Source organism: Gadus macrocephalus, chromosome 16 (genome assembly GCF_031168955.1).
Source record: "Gadus macrocephalus chromosome 16, ASM3116895v1".
Classification (NCBI taxonomy): domain Eukaryota; kingdom Metazoa; phylum Chordata; class Actinopteri; order Gadiformes; family Gadidae; genus Gadus; species Gadus macrocephalus.
This window is the reverse complement of record NC_082397.1, coordinates 20,511,777-20,533,529: the sequence shown is the minus strand read 5'-3', so window position 1 is coordinate 20,533,529 and position 21,753 is coordinate 20,511,777. Positions and strand designations below refer to the sequence as shown.

The 21,753-nt window shown below is 42.5% G+C and overlaps 2 protein-coding genes and 1 long non-coding RNA gene across 3 annotated transcripts; 2 read left to right on the top strand and 1 right to left on the bottom strand.

Annotated features, from left to right (window-relative positions):
• Nucleotides 1-819: 819 nt before the first annotated feature.
• LOC132474604 (uncharacterized) lies at nt 820-3,461 on the bottom strand. Its single transcript, XR_009529690.1, has 2 exons — nt 2,674-3,461; nt 820-2,157 (listed from the first exon to the last, which is right to left on the bottom strand). It is a non-coding gene; the product is annotated as an uncharacterized LOC132474604 (long non-coding RNA).
• Nucleotides 3,462-7,491: 4,030 nt separating this feature from the next.
• LOC132474746 (trace amine-associated receptor 1-like) lies at nt 7,492-8,775 on the top strand. The gene has a single exon (XM_060075608.1). The coding sequence runs from the start codon at nt 7,528-7,530 to the stop codon at nt 8,509-8,511; it is 984 nt and encodes a 327-aa protein (XP_059931591.1). The 5' UTR covers nt 7,492-7,527; the 3' UTR covers nt 8,512-8,775.
• A 6,113-nt stretch (nt 8,776-14,888) lies between these two features.
• Nucleotides 14,889-16,138, top strand: LOC132474760 (trace amine-associated receptor 1-like). Its single transcript, XM_060075625.1, has one exon. The coding sequence runs from the start codon at nt 15,071-15,073 to the stop codon at nt 16,052-16,054; it is 984 nt and encodes a 327-aa protein (XP_059931608.1). The 5' UTR covers nt 14,889-15,070; the 3' UTR covers nt 16,055-16,138.
• The last annotated feature ends 5,615 nt before the right edge of the window (nt 16,139-21,753 follow it).

Genomic DNA, 21,753 nt, shown 5'->3' with positions numbered 1-21,753 from the left:
CATAGTGTATTACTGGGTAATTACCACTGGTAATAAGAAGGTAAATACAGAGGTAGTTACCCAGCAAATACATGATAAATCATAGTGTATTACTGGGTAATTACCACTGGTAATAAGAAGGTAAATACAGAGGAATTATCCGGTAAATTATAGTGTATTACTGTGTAATTACCACTGGTAATAAGAAGGTAAATACAGAGGAATTACAGCTGAAGTACTAAGTAAAACCTCCACTATTACCCTTCAACTCAACTAAGTAGCGTGTAGTAGTAACTGTTTTATGTTGGTAATAACTCCGATATTGTGTACTTCCTAGGAAATTAGGCAACCAATTCTTATAAACACCTATTATCCAAGGTTGATGTTAACAGCCCAAGATTAATGATGTACTATCTAGAAATTAGCATAGTGCCTTCCAATAAAATACTTTTTCTTAGTTATTATTCGTAGCTGCACCCATTTAGAAAGGGTTTATTCGATTTACCACTGTGTAATTACTTACCTGGTAACAACCTCTGCAGGAACAGTTTTCCTCTAGTGTTATGGTACAACTTCTTAAATACTGGGTACAAAGCCGTTTGTTTCCATGGTATTACCAGGTTCTTACCATATCATTTATAATAGATACATTCCAATATCCATGCAGTCAAGACAAACTTGCACCATGTACGTTCTGCGACATTACCAAGTAAAACACGTCAATTTACCCAGTAATTAAGCTGAAACTGTACTGTAAAAGGAAGCCTTGTTTGTTTCCATGGTATTACCAGGTTCTTACCATATAATTTGCAATACATTATTCCCTTTTCCATGCAGTCAACACAAACTTGTACCATGTACGTTCTGCGACGTTACCAAGTAAAACACGTCAATTTACCCAGTAATTAAGCTGAAACTGTACTGTAAAAGGAAGCCTTGTTTGTTTCCATGGTATTACCAGGTTCTTACCATATAATTTGCAATACATTATTCCCTTTTCCATGCAGTCAACACAAACTTGTACCATGTACGTTCTGCGACGTTACCAAGTAAAACACGTCAATTTACCCAGTAATTAAGCTGAAACTGTACTGTAAAAGGAAGCCTCGTTTGTTTCCATGGTATTACCAGGTTCTTACCATATAATTTGTAATACATTATTCCCTTTTCCATGCAGTCAACACAAACTTGTACCATGTACGTTCTGCGACGTTACCAAGTAAAACACGTCAATTTACCCAGTAATTAAGATGAAACTGTACTGTAAAAGGAAGCCTCGTTTGTTTCCATGGTACTACCAGGTTCTTACCATATAATTTGTAATACATTATTCCCTTTTCCATGCAGTCAACACAAACTTGTACCATGTACGTTCTGCGACGTTACCAAGTAAAACACGACAATTTACCCAGTAATTAAGCTGAAACTGTACTGTAAAAGGAAGCCTTGTTTGTTTCCATGGTATTACCAGGTTCTTACCATATAATTTGTAATACATTATTCCCTTTTCCATGCAGTCAACACAAACTTGTACCATGTACGTTCCGCGACGTTACCAAGTAAAACACGACAATTTACCCAGTAAGTAAGCTGAAACTGTACTGTAAAAGGAAGCCTAGTTTGTTTCCATGGTATTACCAGGCTCTTACCATATAAGTTGTAACTGGTTATTCCCGTTTCCATGCAATCAACACAAACCATATATGTTCTGCAACATCGTTCACCAGTAGTTAAGCACTTTAATTGTTGTTATAAATCCCCAAACCACTGTTGATGAAAGGCATATTAAAATTAAACAAAATCAAAGGCTTATCTTTCAAACAATGCATATCTCACAAACAGGCACTGAACACTGAAGAAATCGGACAAAAAGAGCCGTCCACATCAACTCAATTTAAATGTTACTGATGGTGTTTTCATAAAACACATGACATTGTTATGGCAAGTGACCACAAGGAAGACTGCTTCAACCTCTTCAATTTGAACAAGCGGTGAATGCCATGCAGCAATCTGCCTATGGGAGCATCTTTGTGGTGATTCGCAAACCAATGAGTCCACTCGATGAATGAGAGATGACTCTTTAGTGTCTTCTCTGTGAGGTATCCCTGCTGTCTCCACATCTGGGATTTGAAGGCTGACCAAGACCTGACCAGGTACCTCCAAATCTCCCCTTCCATACTGTAATAAAGAATCAGAAGACAAGAAAATAAACATTAGCACTGTCAATTAATGAACATTTCTAGAACATGTAGAACTCAAAGATTATTTTGTTTATTAGTTAAAAAAGGATGCTGGTCCTCTGGCCATTGTGTTTGGTCATATTGAAAAGAGAAAAACAAAGGCATAGCCATAAATACAGTTAATAGGACGGGAGGGGACAGGCTGTTAGCTCCGGTTAGCACTTTAGCATCGAGCTAGCGGAGCTTCTGTCATTCAAATAACTCGGACATGTTGTTTAAAACCTATAACACCCAATTAATTAAAATATCCGGATTTAATCGGGCTCTCTCCCATAAGTACAGTTAATAGGACGGGAAGAGACAGGCTCCGTTAGCCCCGGTTAGCGCGATGCTAAAGAGCAGCTCTACCGGAGCATGCCACCTCAACAGGTGCAAGTTAGCCTCCGGTTTGATATTCGCCAGATATTCGGTTTACCACCCAATCGGATTCATCAACATAAGTGCAATACATTACGGGCTTAGTATGTTGAGGACGGTGCATCGCGAAAATCACAAACACATGTTGTCGCCATCGATGTCTGTGCAACAACGTCATTTACGTTCTGGCTGCTACCTGTTTTAGGGACCGTCAACAAGTTACACTCACCGACTGGTGGCAGAGACGTTACCATGGAATTGTTTCTGGAAATAAATCATATAAAATAATATAAAAATCACAAAAAAATACATTTTGTCACCTGATTGTAGTAGTAGTTGCCAATGGTGGGCTGCTACTTACTGCAGGTAACTTTGCTAATATATTGCATTATTGTTAAACGGGATGCAATTAATAATTTCAAATATAGTTTAGTCGATTTTTGTCGAATATTAAACTATTAACTGCATTATGATGAACTATATTGCAATATATTTGTGTGATTAATTTCCTGAAACAATTCCATGGTAACGTCTCTGCCACCAGTCGGTGAGTGTAATTTGTTGACGGTCCCTAAAAGAGGTAGCAGCCAGAACGTAAATGACGTTGTTTCACAGACATTGATGGCGCCAACATGTGTTTGTGATTTTCGCGATACGGTGTCCTAAACCTAAACCGTCCTCAACATACTAAGCCCGTAATGTATTGTACTTATGTTGATGAATCCGATTGGGTGGTAAACCGAATATCAAACCGGAGGCTAACTTGCACCTGTTGAGGTGGCATGCTCCTGTAGAGCTGCTCTTTAGCATCGCGCTAACCGGGGCTAAACAGAGCCTGTCTCTTCCCGTCCTATTAACTGTACTTATGGGAGAGAGCCCGATTAAATCCGGATATTTTTATAAATTCGGTGTTATAGGTTTTAAACAACATGTCCGAGTTATTTGAATGACGGAAGCTCCGCTAGCTCGATGCTAAAGGGCTAACCGGATCTAACAGCCTGTCCCCTCCCGTCCTATTAACTGTATTTATGGCTATGCCTTTTTCTCTTTTCAATATGACCAAACTCAATGGCCAGAGGACCAGCATCCTTTCTTAACTGATAAACAAAATAATCTTTGAGTTCTACATGTTCTAGAAATGTTCATTAATTGACTGTCCTAATGTTTATTTTCTTGTCTTCTTATTCTTTATTACAGTATGGAAGGGGAGATTTGGAGGTACCTGGTCAGCCTTCAAATCCCAGATGTGGAGACTGCAGGGATACCTCACAGAGAAGACACTAAAGAGTCATCTCTCATTCATCGAGTGGACTCATTGGTTTGCGAATGACCACAAAGATGCTCCCATAGGCAGATTGCTGCATGGCATTCACCGCTTATTCAAATTGAAGAGGTTGAAGCAGTCTTCCTTGTGGTCACTTGCCATAACAATGTCATGTGTTTTATGAAAACACCATCAGTAACATTTAAATTGAGTTGATGTGGACGGCTCTTTTTTTTGTCCGATTTCTTCAGTGTTCAGTGCCTGTTTGTGAGATATGCATTGTTTGAAAGATAAGCCTTTGATTTTGTTTAATTTTAATATGCCTTTCATCAACAGTGGTTTGGGGTTTTATAACAACAATTAAAGTGCTTAACTACTGGTGAACGATGTTACAGAACATATATGGTTTGTGTTGATTGCATGGAAAAGGGAATAACCAGTTACAACTTATATGGTAAGAGCCTGGTAATACCATGGAAACAAACTAGGCTTCCTTTTACAGTACAGTTTCAGCTTACTTACTGGGTAAATTGTCGTGTTTTACTTGGTAACGTTGCGGAACGTACATGGTACAAGTTTGTGTTGACTGCATGGAAAAGGGAATAATGTATTACAAATTATATGGTAAGAACCTGGTAATACCATGGAAACAAACAAGGCTTCCTTTTACGGTACAGTTTCAGCTTAATTACTGGGTAAATTGTCGTGTTTTACTTGGTAACGTCGCAGAACGTACATGATACAACTTTGTGTTGACTGCATGGAAAAGGGAGTAATGTATTACAAATTATATGGTAAGAACCTGGTAATACCATGGAAACAAACGAGGCTTCCTTTTACAGTACAGTTTCAGCTTAATTACTGGGTAAATTGTCGTGTTTTACTTGGTGACGTCGCAGAACGTACATGGTACAAGTTTGTGTTGACTGCATGGAAAAGGGAATAATGTATTACAAATTATATGGTAAGAACCTGGTAATACCATGGAAACAAACGAGGCTTCCTTTTACAGTACAGTTTCAGCTTAATTACTGGGTAAATTGTCGTGTTTTACTTGGTAACGTTGCAGAACGTACATGGTAAAAGTTTGTGTTGACTAGATGGAAAAGGGAATAATGTATTACTAATTATATGGTAAGAACCTGGTAATACCATGGAAACAAACGAGGCTTCCTTTTACAGTACAGTTTCAGCTTAATTACTGGGTAAATTGTCGTGTTTTACTTGGTAACGTCGCAGAACGTACATGGTACAAGTTTGTGTTGACTGCATGGACAATGGAATGTATATATTATAAATTATATGGTAAGAACCTGGTAATACCATGGAAACAAACGGCTTCGTACCCAGTATTTAAGAAGATGTACCATGACACTAGAGGAAAACAGATTCCTGCAGAGGTTGTTACCAGGTAAGTAATTCCATAGTGGTAAATCGAATAAACCCTTTCTAAATGGGTGTAGCTATGAATAATAACTAAGAAAAAGTATTTTATTGGAAAGTACTATGCTAATTTCTAGATAGTACATCATTAAATTTGGGCTGTTACCAACATAAACCTTGGATAATAGGTGTTTCTAAGAATTGGTTGCCTAATTTCCTAGGAAGTACACAATATCGGAGTTATTACCAACCTAAAACAGTTACAACTACACGCTACTTAGTTGAGTTTATGGGTAATAGTGGAGGTTTTACTTGGTACATCAGCTGTAATTCCTCTGTATTTACCTTCTTATTACCAGTGGTAATTACACAGTAATACACTATAATTTACCGGATAATTCCTCTGTATTTACCTTCTTATTACCAGTGGTAATTACCCAGTAATACACTATGATTTACCATGTATTTACCGGGTAACTACCTCTGTATTTACCTTCTTATTACCAGTGGTAATTACCCAGTAATACACTATAATTTACCATGTATGCACTGGGTAAATACCTAGTAATTAGGGGACTGTAAAAGGAAGGGTTACTCAAAGTTCTTTATATAATACTGATTGGCAGGGTTAACGTTATAAATATCCATGTGTTTGTTTTGAAATAAACCAAGGACACATTTTGATCAGATGGAATTGATATCTGTACCAATTTAGACAGGATGTGTTGGGAAGAGAAAAATAAGGGTCATGCTGCCCCTCAACATTGTCCATGTTGCCATTCGGGGCCCTTTGCTTAGAGATTGTTGTTGCATCAGAGTCCAGGGAAATGACTGTTTTCACCATGTCATCATCATAAAATGACAATATATAAAGCCCATCCTGCTTGTATCCACTGAGTATAACTCTCCAGGAGACTGAGGTAAGCCCACATAATTCTTTGTCACACTTTAAACGACTTAATCTATGAGTTTGTATTTGATACATAAGAGTATCTTCACTATCTATTTAGTGATGCTCCTTAAATAGTACAGGTTATAGGTAAAGTACTGAATTTATTTGTGTGAGACAAAATATTACATGGACTAAAATGAGTGCAGCAGTCACAATGCAGTTATTCGGTGAACTGAAATACAGTTCCTTTACCTCTTAAGTATTATGTCATGTTTTTTTTATATAATTATGGATTAATGTAATATTTTTACTAAAAAAGGTCATGCCACAATCCTTTAATTATAAACAACTACAACATGAATACAATTCATGAAGTTCTTATGTCATGTCTTAGTTGTTTATAGACTGACTGCCACAACTCTTTCTGCTTCCTAAATGAGGAACATTTAGCAAGTGTGAATAAGCATGAATGAGCTAATAAGAGCATGAAGTCGTGACTGAAGGCAATACGATGTGCAGGATATAATTACCATTATTTACGATGAACTATTATCAAAAATTGGTAATTTCTCACTGATGAATGGATTAACGGATGTGGTATGATGTCTTTTTTGCTCTCTGAATGAGGAATATTTAGCAACTTGTGTAAGTACATACGTTTGTTGTGAATAAGCTGATAACTGCATGATGTTGTGACTGAATGCAATACGATGTGCAAGATATTATTAACAGTCAACCATTGGTAATTTCTCGCTGAACAAGCGAGAAAACAAATGCATTGTATAATTGGTATTACTATATTTGGTATAGCCTATGAAAGCTTTTCCTGATAAAATACATGAAGGGGGTCTTTATTTTTTAATAGAAAGAAAACCAACGTGTAAACTAAGAAGTGACAGTTTACTGATGATTGCATGGAATGGATAGGGCTATGAAGAGATCCTGCTGTACCACATTGTGATGAATAAACATGATCATTTAATGTTAAAAGCTTAGGTGTAGGCCCTCATTTACCAATATAAGAATGTGTTGTCTATTGTAAACACTGGCAAAGCTCTGTCAAATCCTCTATTGATTATTATGGCAGATGAAACTACGCATCTCTAATAATATCATTATTAAATGTGCAACATGATCAGAATTGTATACCAGTTCAATGACGCATGATGTTTCTACATATGATTAAAATGTCTAATGTATGTTTGGCCTCAGATCCTTTGCATATTGGTACCCCATCCCCCCCCCCCCCCCCCCCCCCCCCCCCTTCCCAGACGAAACTTGTCCATCAATGATTTTAAAATGTCTCTTTCAGGGCAGGCAAAAAATGACCTCATTTCAGGGGAGGAAAACTTCCCCACCCTTCCCTTCCACTGCCTTTTCCTTACTCGCTTACTCCCCCTCCTCCCAGGCCGATGGAGCCGGAGTTCTGCTACGGGAATGGCTCGTGTGTGAGGACGGTCTACCCTGTTGCTTTCCGTGCCGTCCTCTACTTAGGCCTGGGGTCTGCGGTGATCCTCACAGTCCTGGGTAACCTCTTCGTGATTGTGGCGATCACTCACTTCAAGCAACTCCACACACCTCCCAACTACCTGACCCTCTCCCTGGCCGTAACCGACCTCCTCCTGGGGGTTCTTGTCATGTTCCCTAGCATGATTCAGTCCATTGAAACCTGCTGGTACTTTGGGGACATGTTATGCAAGCTCTTCAACAGCTCAGACATCTTTCTGTGTAATGCTTCTATATTGAACCTGTCCTTTATATCCATCGACCGCTATTATGCCGTGTGCCACCCTATGCTCTACCCCCGTAAGATAACGGTTCACACGGCAGTCATCATGATCCTGGTCACATGGTGTGTCTCGTCTGTAGTCGGCTTTGGGATGATCTTCTTTAAGCTGAATATTTTGGGAATGGAGGAGTTCTACTTTAACAACGTGGCTTGTGAAGGAGGGTGTGTTATGTTGACGACTGGGGTGGCCAGCACGGTCTTTTCTATGCTCTCCTTCTACATCCCCGGGGTCATAATGCTGGCCATCTACCTGAAGATCTACATGGTGGCCCAGAGACAAGTGCGCACCATAGGCCTACAGAACACCAGCTCCTCCAAGGTGGACAAGCACCAGAGGAAAGCCACCAAAACACTGGCCATCATCATGGGCGTGTTTCTGTCCTTCTGGTTGCCGTTTTTCCTCTGTTTCATAATCGACCCCATCATCGGCTACTCTGTACCGCCCGCCGTGTTCAACACACTCGTGTGGCTGGGGTATCTGAATTCCACTGTCAACCCGTTGGTGTACGCCTTATTTTACAGTTGGTTTAGGAAAGCGTTTCAAATTATTGTTTCTGGTAGCATCTTTCGGTCGGACATGTCGGACACAAAACTGTTTGCAGAGTGACAGTGGTTTCATGTTGAGGCCTCCAAGAAGATGTGGGGCCATGAAAAGAAAGGCTCATCATCTGATGGGAGGAAATTCCAAATGTTTTCCCATTTATGTTTATCATCATTAAAATTACTTTTATTTTTCATGAAACCAAAAATCATCATTTTTTGGATAAAAACAGTCCTCCCTCACAACAGTGAATCTAGGCTAGTTGTTTTGATTTGCTGTCGGAATAAATGAATCTCACAAAAATAAAAAATAACTAAAACGTGTAACAAACTCATGAGCTACAATTGATCCACATGTTCTAAAGACTATGTTGTATGACAATGGTGTGTGTGTGTGTGTGTGTCTGTGTGTGTGTGTGTGTGTGTGTGTGTGGGTGTGTTTGTTTTAGTGGTGGATTTAATCATTTGTTTCCGTGACCCAGTTTGCATAATTCAGTTCGCCACAAGGAGTCGTTCGCGAATCGTTCAGTCGAGTTTCTGGTAGCACTAACTCCACTGAGTCTGACTGACTCAGCTGAGAACCGTGCAATGGGGTCCATTCCATGATGCGATTTACCGCTACCGGAAACCAGGTTGAACGAACATACGATTCGTGAACGACCTTTATAATAATAATAATAATAAATTCAATTTATATAGCGCCTTTCAAGGTACCCAAGGTCGCTTTACAAGAGGTGTACACAGGGGGGGGGGCAGGTTTAAAGGCCATAGGCCTCTAAGAAGAGGTGTGCCTTCAGGAGCTTTTTGAAGGACTCCACTGAAGTGGCACAGCGGATATGGAGGGGGAGCAGATTCCACAGAGTGGGGGCAGAGGCTCAGAAGGCCCTGTCCCCAAAGGTCTTGAGTCTGGTGCGGGGGGTTTCCAGCTGGTCCTTAGCAGAGGACCTGAGGGACCGCAGGGGGGTGTAGGGATGGAGGAGGTCAGAGAGGTAACGGGGGGCCAGGGCATGCAGGGACTTGTAGGTGAGTAGGAGGATTTTAAACTTGATCCGGGACTTAACAGGTAACCAGTGGAGTTGCATCAGGATGGGGGTGATGTGCTGCCAGGGCTTCGTGCCAGTTAAAACCCTGGCAGCTGAGTTCTGAACATATTGCAGTCGGTCCAAGGTTTTGGAGGGGAGACCTGTGAGGATGGAATTACAATAGTCCAGACGGGTGGAGATGAAGCAGTGGATGAGTGTTTCAGTGACTGAGTCTGAGAGTGAGGGTCGGAGTCTTGCGATGTTTCTCAGATGGAAGAATGCAGATTTTGTGGTGTTGTTGATATGAGGCTGAAATGACAGGGTGGGGTCAAGGATGACACCCAGGTTGCGGACTACGGGGGATGGGGTGATAGGGCAGCCATCCACTTCCAGCAGAAGATCCCCAACCTTCCTGAGCAGTGACTTGGGGGCCACGACCATGAGCTCTGTTTTATTGCTGTTCAATTTGAGTAGATTAGAGGTCATCCAGATTTTTAGGTCTTGCAGACAGTTGATGAGTGGGGCCGGTGGAAACTGAGTTGAGGGTTTGGTGCTGATGTATAGTTGGGTATCATCAGCGTAGCAGTGGAAACTGAGACCATGATGACGGATGATTTGACCAAGGGGGAGCATGTAAATGGTGAATAGTAAAGGGCCGAGCACGGATCCCTGGGGAACACCATGGTTGACTGGTGCCGTGGTGGAGGTGGCATCGTCCAAGGTGACGTATTGTTGGCGGTTGGCGAGGTAGGACTGAAACCAGGAAAGGGCTGAGCCACTGAGACCAATGAGCTCAGCAAGACGGGTGAGGAGGATGGAATGGGATACTGTGCTGCTGAGAGATCGAGGAGGATAAGAATGGAGATGAGGCCATTGTCGGCGGCAGTGAGGAGGTCGTTAGTGATTTTAATGAGGGCAGTTTCGGTGCTATGGTGAATTCTGAAGCCAGACTGAAGGGGTTCAAAAAGCTCATGGTGGGCCATGTGGTGTTGGAGCTGGGAAGCCACTGCTCTTTCCAGGATTTTGCTTAGGAAAGGAAGGTTGGAGATCGGGCGGTAGTTGTTGGGGTCGACAGGGTCCAGACCGGGCTTTTTCAGGGTGGGACTGACTGCTGCAGTTTTAAAGCCTGCGGGCACCACACCAGAACCAAGCGAGCAGTTGATGATGTCAGTTATGAAGGGGCAGATAACAGGTAGGCAGGTTTTCACCAGGAAGGTGGGCATGGGGTCCAGCTTGCAGGAGGAGGACTTAGCTCGGGACACTAAGTCGTGCACCTGGTTAGCGTCCAGTGTTGCAAAGGCGGAGAGACCGCACTGCAGGGTGTCGGCACCAAGATGAAGGTCAGTGTGAGACAGTGACGGAGAGTGTTGGAGGAGGTGGTTGTGAATGGTCTCCACTTTGTTGTGGAAGAACTCCAGGAACCGGGAGCACAGGTCCAGTGCGTCAGAGGGTTGGGGAGCGTCAGGGGGGCGCAGGAGACGGTTGATGGTTGAGAAAAGTTTTTTGGGGTGATTTTGTTGGTTATTGATAAGCTTGGAGTAGTAGAGTATCCTTGCCTTAGAGAGGGCCTCCTTGTATTCCCTGACATGGTCTTTGTAAGCCTCCTGGTGTACAGTGAGGCCAGATGTTCTATAACGCCTCTCAAGCTGGCGGCCAGCTGCCTTCATGAGGCGAAGCTCAGGAGTAAACCAGGGGGCGGGGCGAGAGAGGGAGACCTGCCGGGTTATGGGAGGGGCAACAGAGTCCAGGCTGAGGGAGAGAGCTGTGTTGTAGAGTTCCACCAGCCCGTCCACAGAGGTGTTAGGAGGGGTTGTGGCCAGGTGGGTCGCTAGGGCGGTAGACAGCACAGAAGTGTTCACCTGTTTCGTTTTCCGAAATGTGATGGTACGTTTGCTGGGGAGACGGGGTGTGGGCACAGAGACAGAGAAAGAGATGGCAAGATGGTCTGATATTGCCAGGTCTTCACACTGGAGGTGGCCAGGGGTGGTTCCAGTGGAGCACACTAGGTCCAGGGTGTGCCCTTTGGTATGGGTTGGACCAATCACATGCTGTGTAATACTGAAACAGTCCAGAAGTGTCATGAGATCAGAGGCAAATGAGCAGCTGGCTGAATCCACTTGGATGTTAAAGTCACCTAGTAAAATGGTGGATGGGTACATAGGGCAGATGGTGGCAAGCAGCCCAGAAAGCTCAGACAGGAAGTGGGTGGAGGCTTTAGGGGGCCGGTAAATGAGGAGAACCTGGAGCTGTGCAGTGCCTGCCAGTGCAAAATGGAGACACTCAAAGGAAGTGGAGCTAACTGGAAATTCCTTGACCTGAATATTGGATCTATGAATAACAGCTAGTCCACCACCACGGCCCAGGCTACGGGGTTTTCGAATGTACGCATAGTCAGGGGGAGTAGCTTGGTTGAGGGTTAGAAAGTCCTGCTGGCTCTGCCATGTCTCTGTCAGACATAGGAAATCGATCTTTTTATCCTGAATAATGTCATACATGAGAAGGGCTTTGTTATTGAGTGAGCGAGTGTTCAGTAGCATGAATGTGGCATCCCTGTTAGTGGAAGCTGCAACAGGGGTTACGCCACAATTGATACTGAGTAGGGAACCCAGGTTGACGGTCCGTGGGCGTGGTTTGTTTTGACAGCGTTGCCGCCGTAGGGCATACCGAACTGCGGAAACAGCTGGAGTAGTGTCCATGTAAACAAACTTGTGTCGGACGGCCCTATGGACGTAACGAGGGCGACGGAGAAGGCAGAAAGATCTGATGACCTTAAGGCAGTTCGGAAGCGAGAGAGTATTGAGTTGTACGAGTTCAGCAGCAGAGTATTTGTAGACAGACATCGCTCACCCATAGCAGCAGGCTAACGCAGCTGCTATCTACCTAGCGGGAGGACGATGCAATCCAGGGAAATCCAGGGAAACCAGGTAAGTTCCAGCACTGTAGATCAACGTGCGGACCCGCGATGTAGAAGGGCAGATCAAGGCTAGGAATTATGGCGAGTTTGGAGGGTTTAGAAGGCTAAGGAGGCTAAGAAGCGGCGACATTCACGCCAGCGTCCTCTCCGCCGGAGCGTCCTCCGGCTTCCCAGTTCAGTCTCTAACTCTACTTCCCAGTTCTGTCGAGTTTCCGGTGAATCGATTCACCGGAAACTTGACTGAACGTGGAGGAGTCGTTCGCGATTCAGCCTAGTTTCCGGTAACGGTGAATCGCATCATGGAATGCACGTCATTGCACGGTTCTCAGCTGAGTCAGTCAGACTCAGTGGAGTTAGAGCTACCGGAAACTCGTTCGTTCGTTCAGTCGAGTTTCCGGTGAATCGAATGGTGAACGAGACGACCGAATGAACGAGAGAGACGAACCAATTCGGTTTGTTCGTCCTAAAGACTCGTTCATTCGAACCAGTTCGCGAACGAACGAGCCAACACTAGCGTGTGTGTGTGTGTGTGTGTGTGTGTGTGTGAGTGAATGACAATTATGATTATAAGACACTTAAAAAGCATTTGGGATGACACAGTTACAGCATATAGCACGCAACTTCAGAGACACAACGGGTATACATTATTCTTATTAGGAAACCTTCCCAAGCAATAGTAATGTTACCTTGTAATTCACATTGTTTGCTTTAATTTCATAATAAATAATCTCAACAGTATAATTTAAATGAAAATAATGCAAACAATGTGAATTACAAGGTAACATTACTATTGCTTGGGAAGGTTTCCTAATGAGAATAATGTATATCCGTTGTGTCTCTGAAGTTGCGTGCTATATGCTGTAACTGTGTCATCCCAAATGCATTTTTTGCAAGACATCAAGCATCTACTATAGCATATACCCAGTCAGCCAAAGAGTGATCTACAAAAGGAAAAACAATGGACATCGTAGTCACTATACCTACATTTACATTCAAAGTTCTTTATATAATACTGATTGGCAGGGTTAACGTTATAAATATCCATGTGTTTGTTTTGAAATAAACCAAGGACACATTTTGCTCAGATGGAATTGATATCTGTACCAATTTAGACAGGATGTGTTGGGAAGAGAAAAATAAGGGTCATGCTGCCCCTCAACATTGTCCATGTTGCCATTCGGGGCCCTTTGCTTAGAGATTGTTGTTGCATCAGAGTCCAGGGAAATGACTGTTTTCACCATGTCATCATCATAAAATGACAATATATAAAGCCCATCCTGCTAGTATCCACTGAGTATAACTCTCCAGGAGACTGAGGTAAGCCCACATAATTCTTTATCACACTTTAAACGACTTAATCTATGAGTTTGTATTTGATACATAAGAGTATCTTCACTATCTATTTAGTGATGCTCCTTAAATAGGACAGGTTATAGGTAAAGTACTGAATTTATTTGTGTGAGACAAAATATTACATGGACTAAAATGAGTGCAGCAGTCACAATGCAGTTATTCGGTGAACTGAAATACAGTTCCTTTACCTCTTAAGTATTATGTCATGTTTTTTTTATATAATTATGGATTAATGTAATATTTTTACTAAAAAAGGTCATGCCACAATCCTTTAATTATAAACAACTACAACATGAATACAATTCATGAAGTTCTTATGTCATGTCTTAGTTGTTTATAGACTGACTGCCACAACTCTTTCTGCTTCCTAAATGAGGAACATTTAGCAAGTGTGAATAAGCATGAATGAGCTAATAAGAGCATGAAGTCGTGACTGAAGGCAATACGATGTGCAGGATATAATTACCATTATTTACGATGAACTATTATCAAAAATTGGTAATTTCTCACTGATGAATGGATTAACGGATGTGGTATGATGTCTTTTTTGCTCTCTGAATGAGGAATATTTAGCAACTTGTGTAAGTACATACGTTTGTTGTGAATAAGCTGATAACTGCATGATGTTGTGACTGAATGCAATACGATGTGCAAGATATTATTAACAGTCAACCATTGGTAATTTCTCGCTGAACAAGCGAGAAAACAAATGCATTGTATAATTGGTATTACTATATTTGGTATAGCCTATGAAAGCTTTTCCTGATAAAATACATGAAGGGGGTCTTTATTTTTTAATAGAAAGAAAACCAACGTGTAAACTAAGAAGTGACAGTTTACTGATGATTGCATGGAATGGATAGGGCTATGAAGAGATCCTGCTGTACCACATTGTGACGAATAAACATGATCATTTAATGTTAAAAGCTTAGGTGTAGGCCCTCATTTACCAATATAAGAATGTGTTGTCTATTGTAAACACTGGCAAAGCTCTGTCAAATCCTCTATTGATTATTATGGCAGATGAAACTACGCATCTCTAATAATATCATTATTAAATGTGCAACATGATCAGAATTGTATACCAGTTCAATGACACATGATGTTTCTACATATGATTAAAATGTCTAATGTATGTTTTGCCTCAGATCCTTTGCATATTGGTACCCCATCCCCCCCCCCCCCCCCCTTCCCAGACGAAACTTGTCCATCAATGATTTTAAAATGTCTCTTTCAGGGCAGGCAAAAAATGACCTCATTTCAGGGGAGGAAAACTTCCCCACCCTTCCCTTCCACTGCCTTTTCCTTACTCGCTTACTCCCCCTCCTCCCAGGCCGATGGAGCCGGAGTTCTGCTACGGGAATGGCTCGTGTGTGAGGACGGTCTACCCTGTTGCTTTCCGTGCCGTCCTCTACTTAGGCCTGGGGTCTGCGGTGATCCTCACAGTCCTGGGTAACCTCTTCGTGATTGTGGCGATCACTCACTTCAAGCAACTCCACACACCTCCCAACTACCTGACCCTCTCCCTGGCCGTAACCGACCTCCTCCTGGGGGTTCTTGTCATGTTTCCTAGCATGATTCAGTCCATTGAAACCTGCTGGTACTTTGGGGACATGTTATGCAAGCTCTTCAACAGCTCAGACATCTTGCTGTGTACTGCTTCTATATTGAACCTGTCCTTTATATCCATCGACCGCTATTATGCCGTGTGCCACCCTATGCTCTACCCCCGTAAGATAACGGTTCACACGGCAGTTATCATGATCCTGGTCACATGGTGTGTCTCGTCTGTAGTCGGCTTTGGGATGATCTTCTTTAAGCTGAATATTTTGGGAATGGAGGAGTTCTACTATAACAACGTGGCTTGTGAAGGAGGGTGTGTTATGTTGACGACTGGGGTGGCCAGCACGTTCTTATCTATGCTCTCCTTCTACATCCCCGGGGTCATAATGCTGGCCATCTACCTGAAGATCTACATGGTGGCCCAGAGACAAGTGCGCACCATAGGCCTACAGAACACCAGCTCCTCCAAGGTGGACAAGCACCAGAGGAAAGCCACCAAAACACTGGCCATCATCATGGGCGTGTTTCTGTCCTTCTGGTTGCCGTTTTTCCTCTGTTTCATAATCGACCCCATCATCGGCTACTCTGTACCGCCCGCCGTGTTCAACACACTCGTGTGGCTGGGGTATCTGAATTCCACTGTCAACCCGTTGGTGTACGCCTTATTTTACAGTTGGTTTAGGAAAGCGTTTCAAATGATTGTTTCTGGTAGCATCTTTCGGTCGGACATGTCGGACACAAAACTGTTTGCAGAGTGACAGTGGTTTCATGTTGAGGCCTCCAAGAAGATGTGGGGCCATGAAAAGAAAGGCTCATCATCTGATGGGAGGAAATTCCAAATGTTTTCCCAATTATGTTTATCATCATTAAAATAACTTTTATTTTTCATGAAACCAATAATCATCATTTTTGGGATAAAAACAGTCCTCCCTCACAACAGTGAATCTAGGCTAGTTGCTTTGATTTGATGTCGGAATAAATGAATGTCACAAAAATAAAAAATAACTAAAACGTGTAACAAACTCATGAGCTACAATTGATCCACATGTTCTAAAGACTATGTTGTATGACAATGGTGTGTGTGTGTGTGTGTGTGTGTGTGTGTGTGTGTGTGTGTGTATGTGTGTGTGTGTGTGTGTGTGTGTGTGTGTGTGTGTGTGTGTGTGTGTGTGTGTGTGTGTTAGTGGTGGATTTAATAATTTGTTTCCGTGACCCAGTTTGCGTAATTCAGTTCGCCACGAGGAGTCGTTCGCGAATCGTTCGTTCAGTCGAGTTTCTGGTAGCACTAACTCCACTGAGTCTGACTGACTCAGCTGAGAACCGTGCAATGGGGTCCATTCCATGATGCGATTTACCGCTACCGGAAACCAGGCTGAACGAACACACGATTCGTGAACGACCTTTCCCAGTACAGTCGAGTTTTCCGGTGAATCGATTCACCGGAAACTCGACTGAACGTGGAGGAGTCGTTCGCGATTCAGCCTAGTTTCCGGTAACGGTGAATCGCATCATGGAATGCACGTCATTGCACGGTTCTCAGCTGAGTCAGTCAGACTCAGTGGAGTTAGAGCTACCGGTGAATCGAATGGTGAACGAGACGACCGAACGAACGAGAGAGACGAACCAGATTGGTTCGTTCGTCCCGGTTCGCGAACGACACAACGGGTATACATTATTCTTATTAGGAAACCTTCCCAAGCAATAGTAATGTTACCTTGTAATTCACATTGTTTGCTTTAATTTCATAATAAATAATCTCAACTGTATAATTTAAATGAAAATAATGCAAACAATGCGAGGAAACGCTTTATATTAAGGTCCTTGTAATAAGCCTTTGTTAATAGGTAATAAGACACTTATATGCTTATTAACATTAATGGGTGTTAATAAGACTATCTATAAGGGTTGATAATAACATAATAAACATGTTTATTGTGAGATTATAAGACTTTTATAAGCACACAAGAAGTGTGTTAACTATTTATTGATTGCTTAATAATATTAATAGGTCTTATGAGTTTCTTTTAGTTAATAAAAGCATTACAAACCCATTTATTGATTCTTACTAACTTACCTATTATGTCATCGTTAAAACTTTACTAAGCATTTTTTATGCTTATTAAGGTTAATAAATCCTTTATTAAACTGCTTATTATGCATTTTGAAGGTACCGGATTAAAGCGGGACCAATGCTTATTAAGATTAATAAGTCTGCACAAGTTGTAGCTACCTTTTCTTTACATCCTTTAAGGGCTTTTATTTTGAAGGTAATTTTAAACTGGAAGTTCTGTTTATGCAAGTGGATGATGGCTTGACGCATATGCTTGAAGAAGTGTTTGACGAACTTCTGGAGAACATGTCGGAATCGTCAGCAAGAATACCCGAGACCAACAACTGACAGACAAAAGACAGGAACAAGCACAGAAAACATGGAAAAGAGGAAGAGGTCCGAACTGGAGGATGACTCTTTGGTAAGTTTAAGAATGTAATGCTATAGTAACGTTAGCTGGTTCTAGCTAGCTAGCTGGTTCCATCTAGCTAGCTGTTTGCTAGCGGACTTTTTTGGCTTACATAACTTTCTTTCTCAGGCTTTGGCGTGCTACATTTGAGCTAACGTTTAGCTTATGCTGTCATATGAAACTAGGTAACCAAATGTATTTGTTGCGGCACGGGTAACTGGGACCCAAGTGCAGGACGCAGGGAGGCGGAGACAGGGTAAAGGCAAAGGAATTTATTCGAAGAGCGTTCGGGAAGTCAGGCGGGCGGGGGTCTGGTAACGGGCTGGCAATCAGGTGGTCACGGGCTAGACGATGGACGGGTAGTCAGGCAGGCGGGGGTCTGGAACCGGGAGGGCGATCGTGCTTGTGGGGGGCTAGGCGAGGGTCGAGTAGTCGGGCAGGCGGGGGGTCTGGAACCGGGGGGGGCGATCGTGCTGGTGGAGGGCTAGGCGAGGGTCGAGTGGTCAGGCAGGCGGAGGTCCGGTAGCGGGTAGACAGGCAGGTAGCGGGAGAACTAGAGAAGGGGAAATGGGATTACTAGAGGGACAGGGGATTCGAGCAGGACTTGGTAATAGAGCGGGTTAGACGATACGAACTTGCTCGCAGTGAACGACAAACTGGCGCCGGCAGACTGGGGATCCCCGACTGAAATAGGGAACGTAGATTGCAGATTGCCGACAGGTGGGTTGAGGGAAGAGGAATCCGTTACGACCTGCCGCCCCTAGAGGTGGGTGTTGGACCGTGTAGCGGGACGAGGCATAACAGTATTTCTAACAGTTGAGTCATGAATACATGTCTAAACGGCTTAATGCAAGTTATTATACCACGTTCTGGGGGAATACTTGATTCTGATTGGCTGCAGGGTGGGCATTAGGGGCCTGCCCGTAATTCCGACACCTCATTGTTCCGACGTCTCAATGATAGATAGATAGATAGATAGATAGATAGATAGATAGATAGATAGATAGATAGATAGATAGATAGATAGATAGATAGATAGATAGATAGATAGATAGATAGATAGATAGATAGATAGATAGATAGATAGATAGATAGATAGATAGATAAAGGAATGATAAGGCGAAAACCTTAATGTCTGACTTAACAATTCTGTCAAATTTTTATGGGATATATTATTCAACTACACATGATGACTGCCATCCAAAAAAAATAGCAGTTATAAAAAGAGCTGCTGACTGTTTCTGCTCTCCAGTCACTGCTTATACCCTGAGCTTACACTTAAAGACACATAACATGGTCCAGGTTATGGTTCCGATAATCTGAACTAAACAACTAACAACTTTCTTTGTCTGAAGAACCTTTAAATGTATTAAGAACTGTAGCTACCTTTTTTATTCTCCCAGACCCCATTCTCTCTCGACACAAAAGCTAAAAAAAAAAACACAACATAATAGTAAAAAGAAAGGTTTGGCACCAATAAAACACAGAACTTAAAGATGCTTTCTAAATAAAAATTATACAGTTCGCCTTATACAAAAATTGTATAAGGCGAACTGTAGCTATTTCCGTTGACAGAATCCTGTAATTTTGCGACCGGCAGGTATCCCATCGCTGTGAATTTCTGAATGCATTTCAGTAGAATGCCATGCCCTTGGTATGGACCTGAAAGGCCCAGTTCCTGGACTCGCCTCCATAAGCTCTGACAAAAGTGAAAATAACAGCCTTGTGACTGACTGTTGGGTAGTTCCGTCTGAATTGTAAGAAGCAGCGAACTCTCGAAATCCGTTTTTACGCGTTGCGGTTTCCACCTGTGTCCGGTCACTCGCCGCACCTTGCACTTGACGTGAGTCAGTATCTGTCTGTACTGGCCGACCGTCTTTGCCAGTAGACAAGCACATTGCTAATGGCACCACTCTACCCAGGTATTTGCCATGTACTGTGAAAAATTGTTTGTAGGGCCTAGGGGAACTTTTGAATGTGCCATCAATGTGCACATCTTGGCACCTGCTGAGCTTTGCAAAATTTTCATCCGTGCCAAACATCAGCAATCCCCAGTCATTGTCTTGATGACACAGAAAATTGGCTCCACGCCATGTTTCAGCCCACTCATCCTCAATTAGCACCTCGTTCACATTATCTGGTATTGGAGGAACAAGTGAGGCACGTTTCCGGTTGAGTCTTGAACGAACCAAGCTGAATTCAGGGACATGGTCATCCTGCTGGGAATTTCTCACAACCTCATTATATACCCTTTTTATTGGTTTGGAAGGGTCAGTCTCAATTTCCTCAATCAATGTTTGAGTCAGTGCAGTGGTCTCAATCAGATTTGTGTCATTTGGGTGGTTGTGATTTAACACGTGTATGATGTTGATGCGTACATTTGCTTCGTCAATGTCAAATGGTTCAGTTTGGATGAAGGCATTACAGGTCTTTCTCCAACAACGGCAGTAGATTCTGTCTTGATTTGCTTTGTTCTTTTGGTAACGGAAACCCTCATGAACTAAAATCGTCCCTCTCTGATTTCCTGGCTGTATGGATGCCATCAGGCCTTTCGACTGAACTGTAGTTATATTTCCAGGTCAAAGCTTCTTTGCATATGTGGTAAGTTCGGTTCAGCCCCTTCAGGTTTCATTGGGAATATAGGTTTCATGAGTAAATATTTGCATAGCTAATTCAATAATGCGCTAGAAATATGTTGCTTTCAAAGTTCTAATCGCCCCGGCCTTCCTCATAAAGTAGCATAACTGGAGTCACGAAACTCTGAGAGATCAACCGAACCAAACGGATAATGAAACAAATGTGTGATTATGAAACCAAAAATAAAAGACGATGTAGGCTAAGTTCCAGCAGTGCACTTCACCAAGCCAGACTGTTGCTGTGGGCTTGAACTGTCACAAGAGGTGAATTTATGAAGCGCACGTTATACAAGGACAAATACTTTTCCCGTAAAGAAGTCAAATGGTGAGTGAAAAACAAATTTTTATCTTTAGTAGCTGTGTTTGGGCCTATATGTGTTGTTTACTGTGTTTGCAGTGGGCTTTTAGCCTAAATAACTTAGCTGGTATTGATTGAGTCAAACTTATACCTCATACCGTGTACTTAGTCAAGTGTGTGTGTGTTAGTTCCCGTGTTGAGAATTAGACCTCCGCTCTCTGTCCATGGTGCTGAAACACTGTGTCGAAATGAAGTGAAGCGTTGTCACTTTGCTCTCCAACATTCATCGTGAACGTGATATGTAGGCCTAGGTTGTATTTGAGAGAGAGAGAGAGAGAGAGAGAGAGAGAGAGAGAGAGAGAGAGAGAGAGAGACATATAAAACTATTTATATGTAGGCCTATTCGGCATATTGAACCGTCTGCCTAATGCTCATCCTTTTTGAAAAGTCGGACAAACGGACCTTCGGACCAATGGGTTCCGTTTTCGTAACATTGAACCGTCGGCATAGTGGCGTGTCGATCTAATGAGAAATATTTCGGACCATTGAGACGTCGGAACAATGAGGCGTCGGAATTACGGCATGGCACCATGCATTAACTCCTGATATACGGACACCTGCGAAGTAGTTGGAGTCAAATTGTCTGTTCAGCCTTCAAAACATCTTTCAAAAATTTTGAAAAATGCATTAAACTGCAAGCAGAAAATTCGGTCATATGCTATAGTTAGATGCTATAGTATCTGTGGTATAAAGGCTGGGACGAATTTCAAATAATAAATATGTACACTTTATCTTGAAAGTTTAGACCGTCGCAATTCCCATTGAAACGAATAGCGCGGTGATTCGGTCTTCAAAACAAGAGCTGGTTAATTGTGAAAAATGCATTAAACAAATCAGACAACGCGGCTATATGCTATAGACCCTAGAGTATCTGTGGTTAAAGGCTGGGACGAATTTCGAATTATAAATATGTACAATGCATAACGTTAGCTCTCTGGCTCATAGCTGAGCGGACTAGAATACCTCCTGTTGCCAAGTCGTAGCTAAGGTCCGTCCTAATTACT

Coding starts and splice junctions, on each gene's coding strand:
- LOC132474746 (XM_060075608.1), top strand. CDS start 7,528: ATGGAGCCGGAGTTCTGCTACGGGAATGGCTCGTGTGTGAGGACGGTC.
- LOC132474760 (XM_060075625.1), top strand. CDS start 15,071: ATGGAGCCGGAGTTCTGCTACGGGAATGGCTCGTGTGTGAGGACGGTC.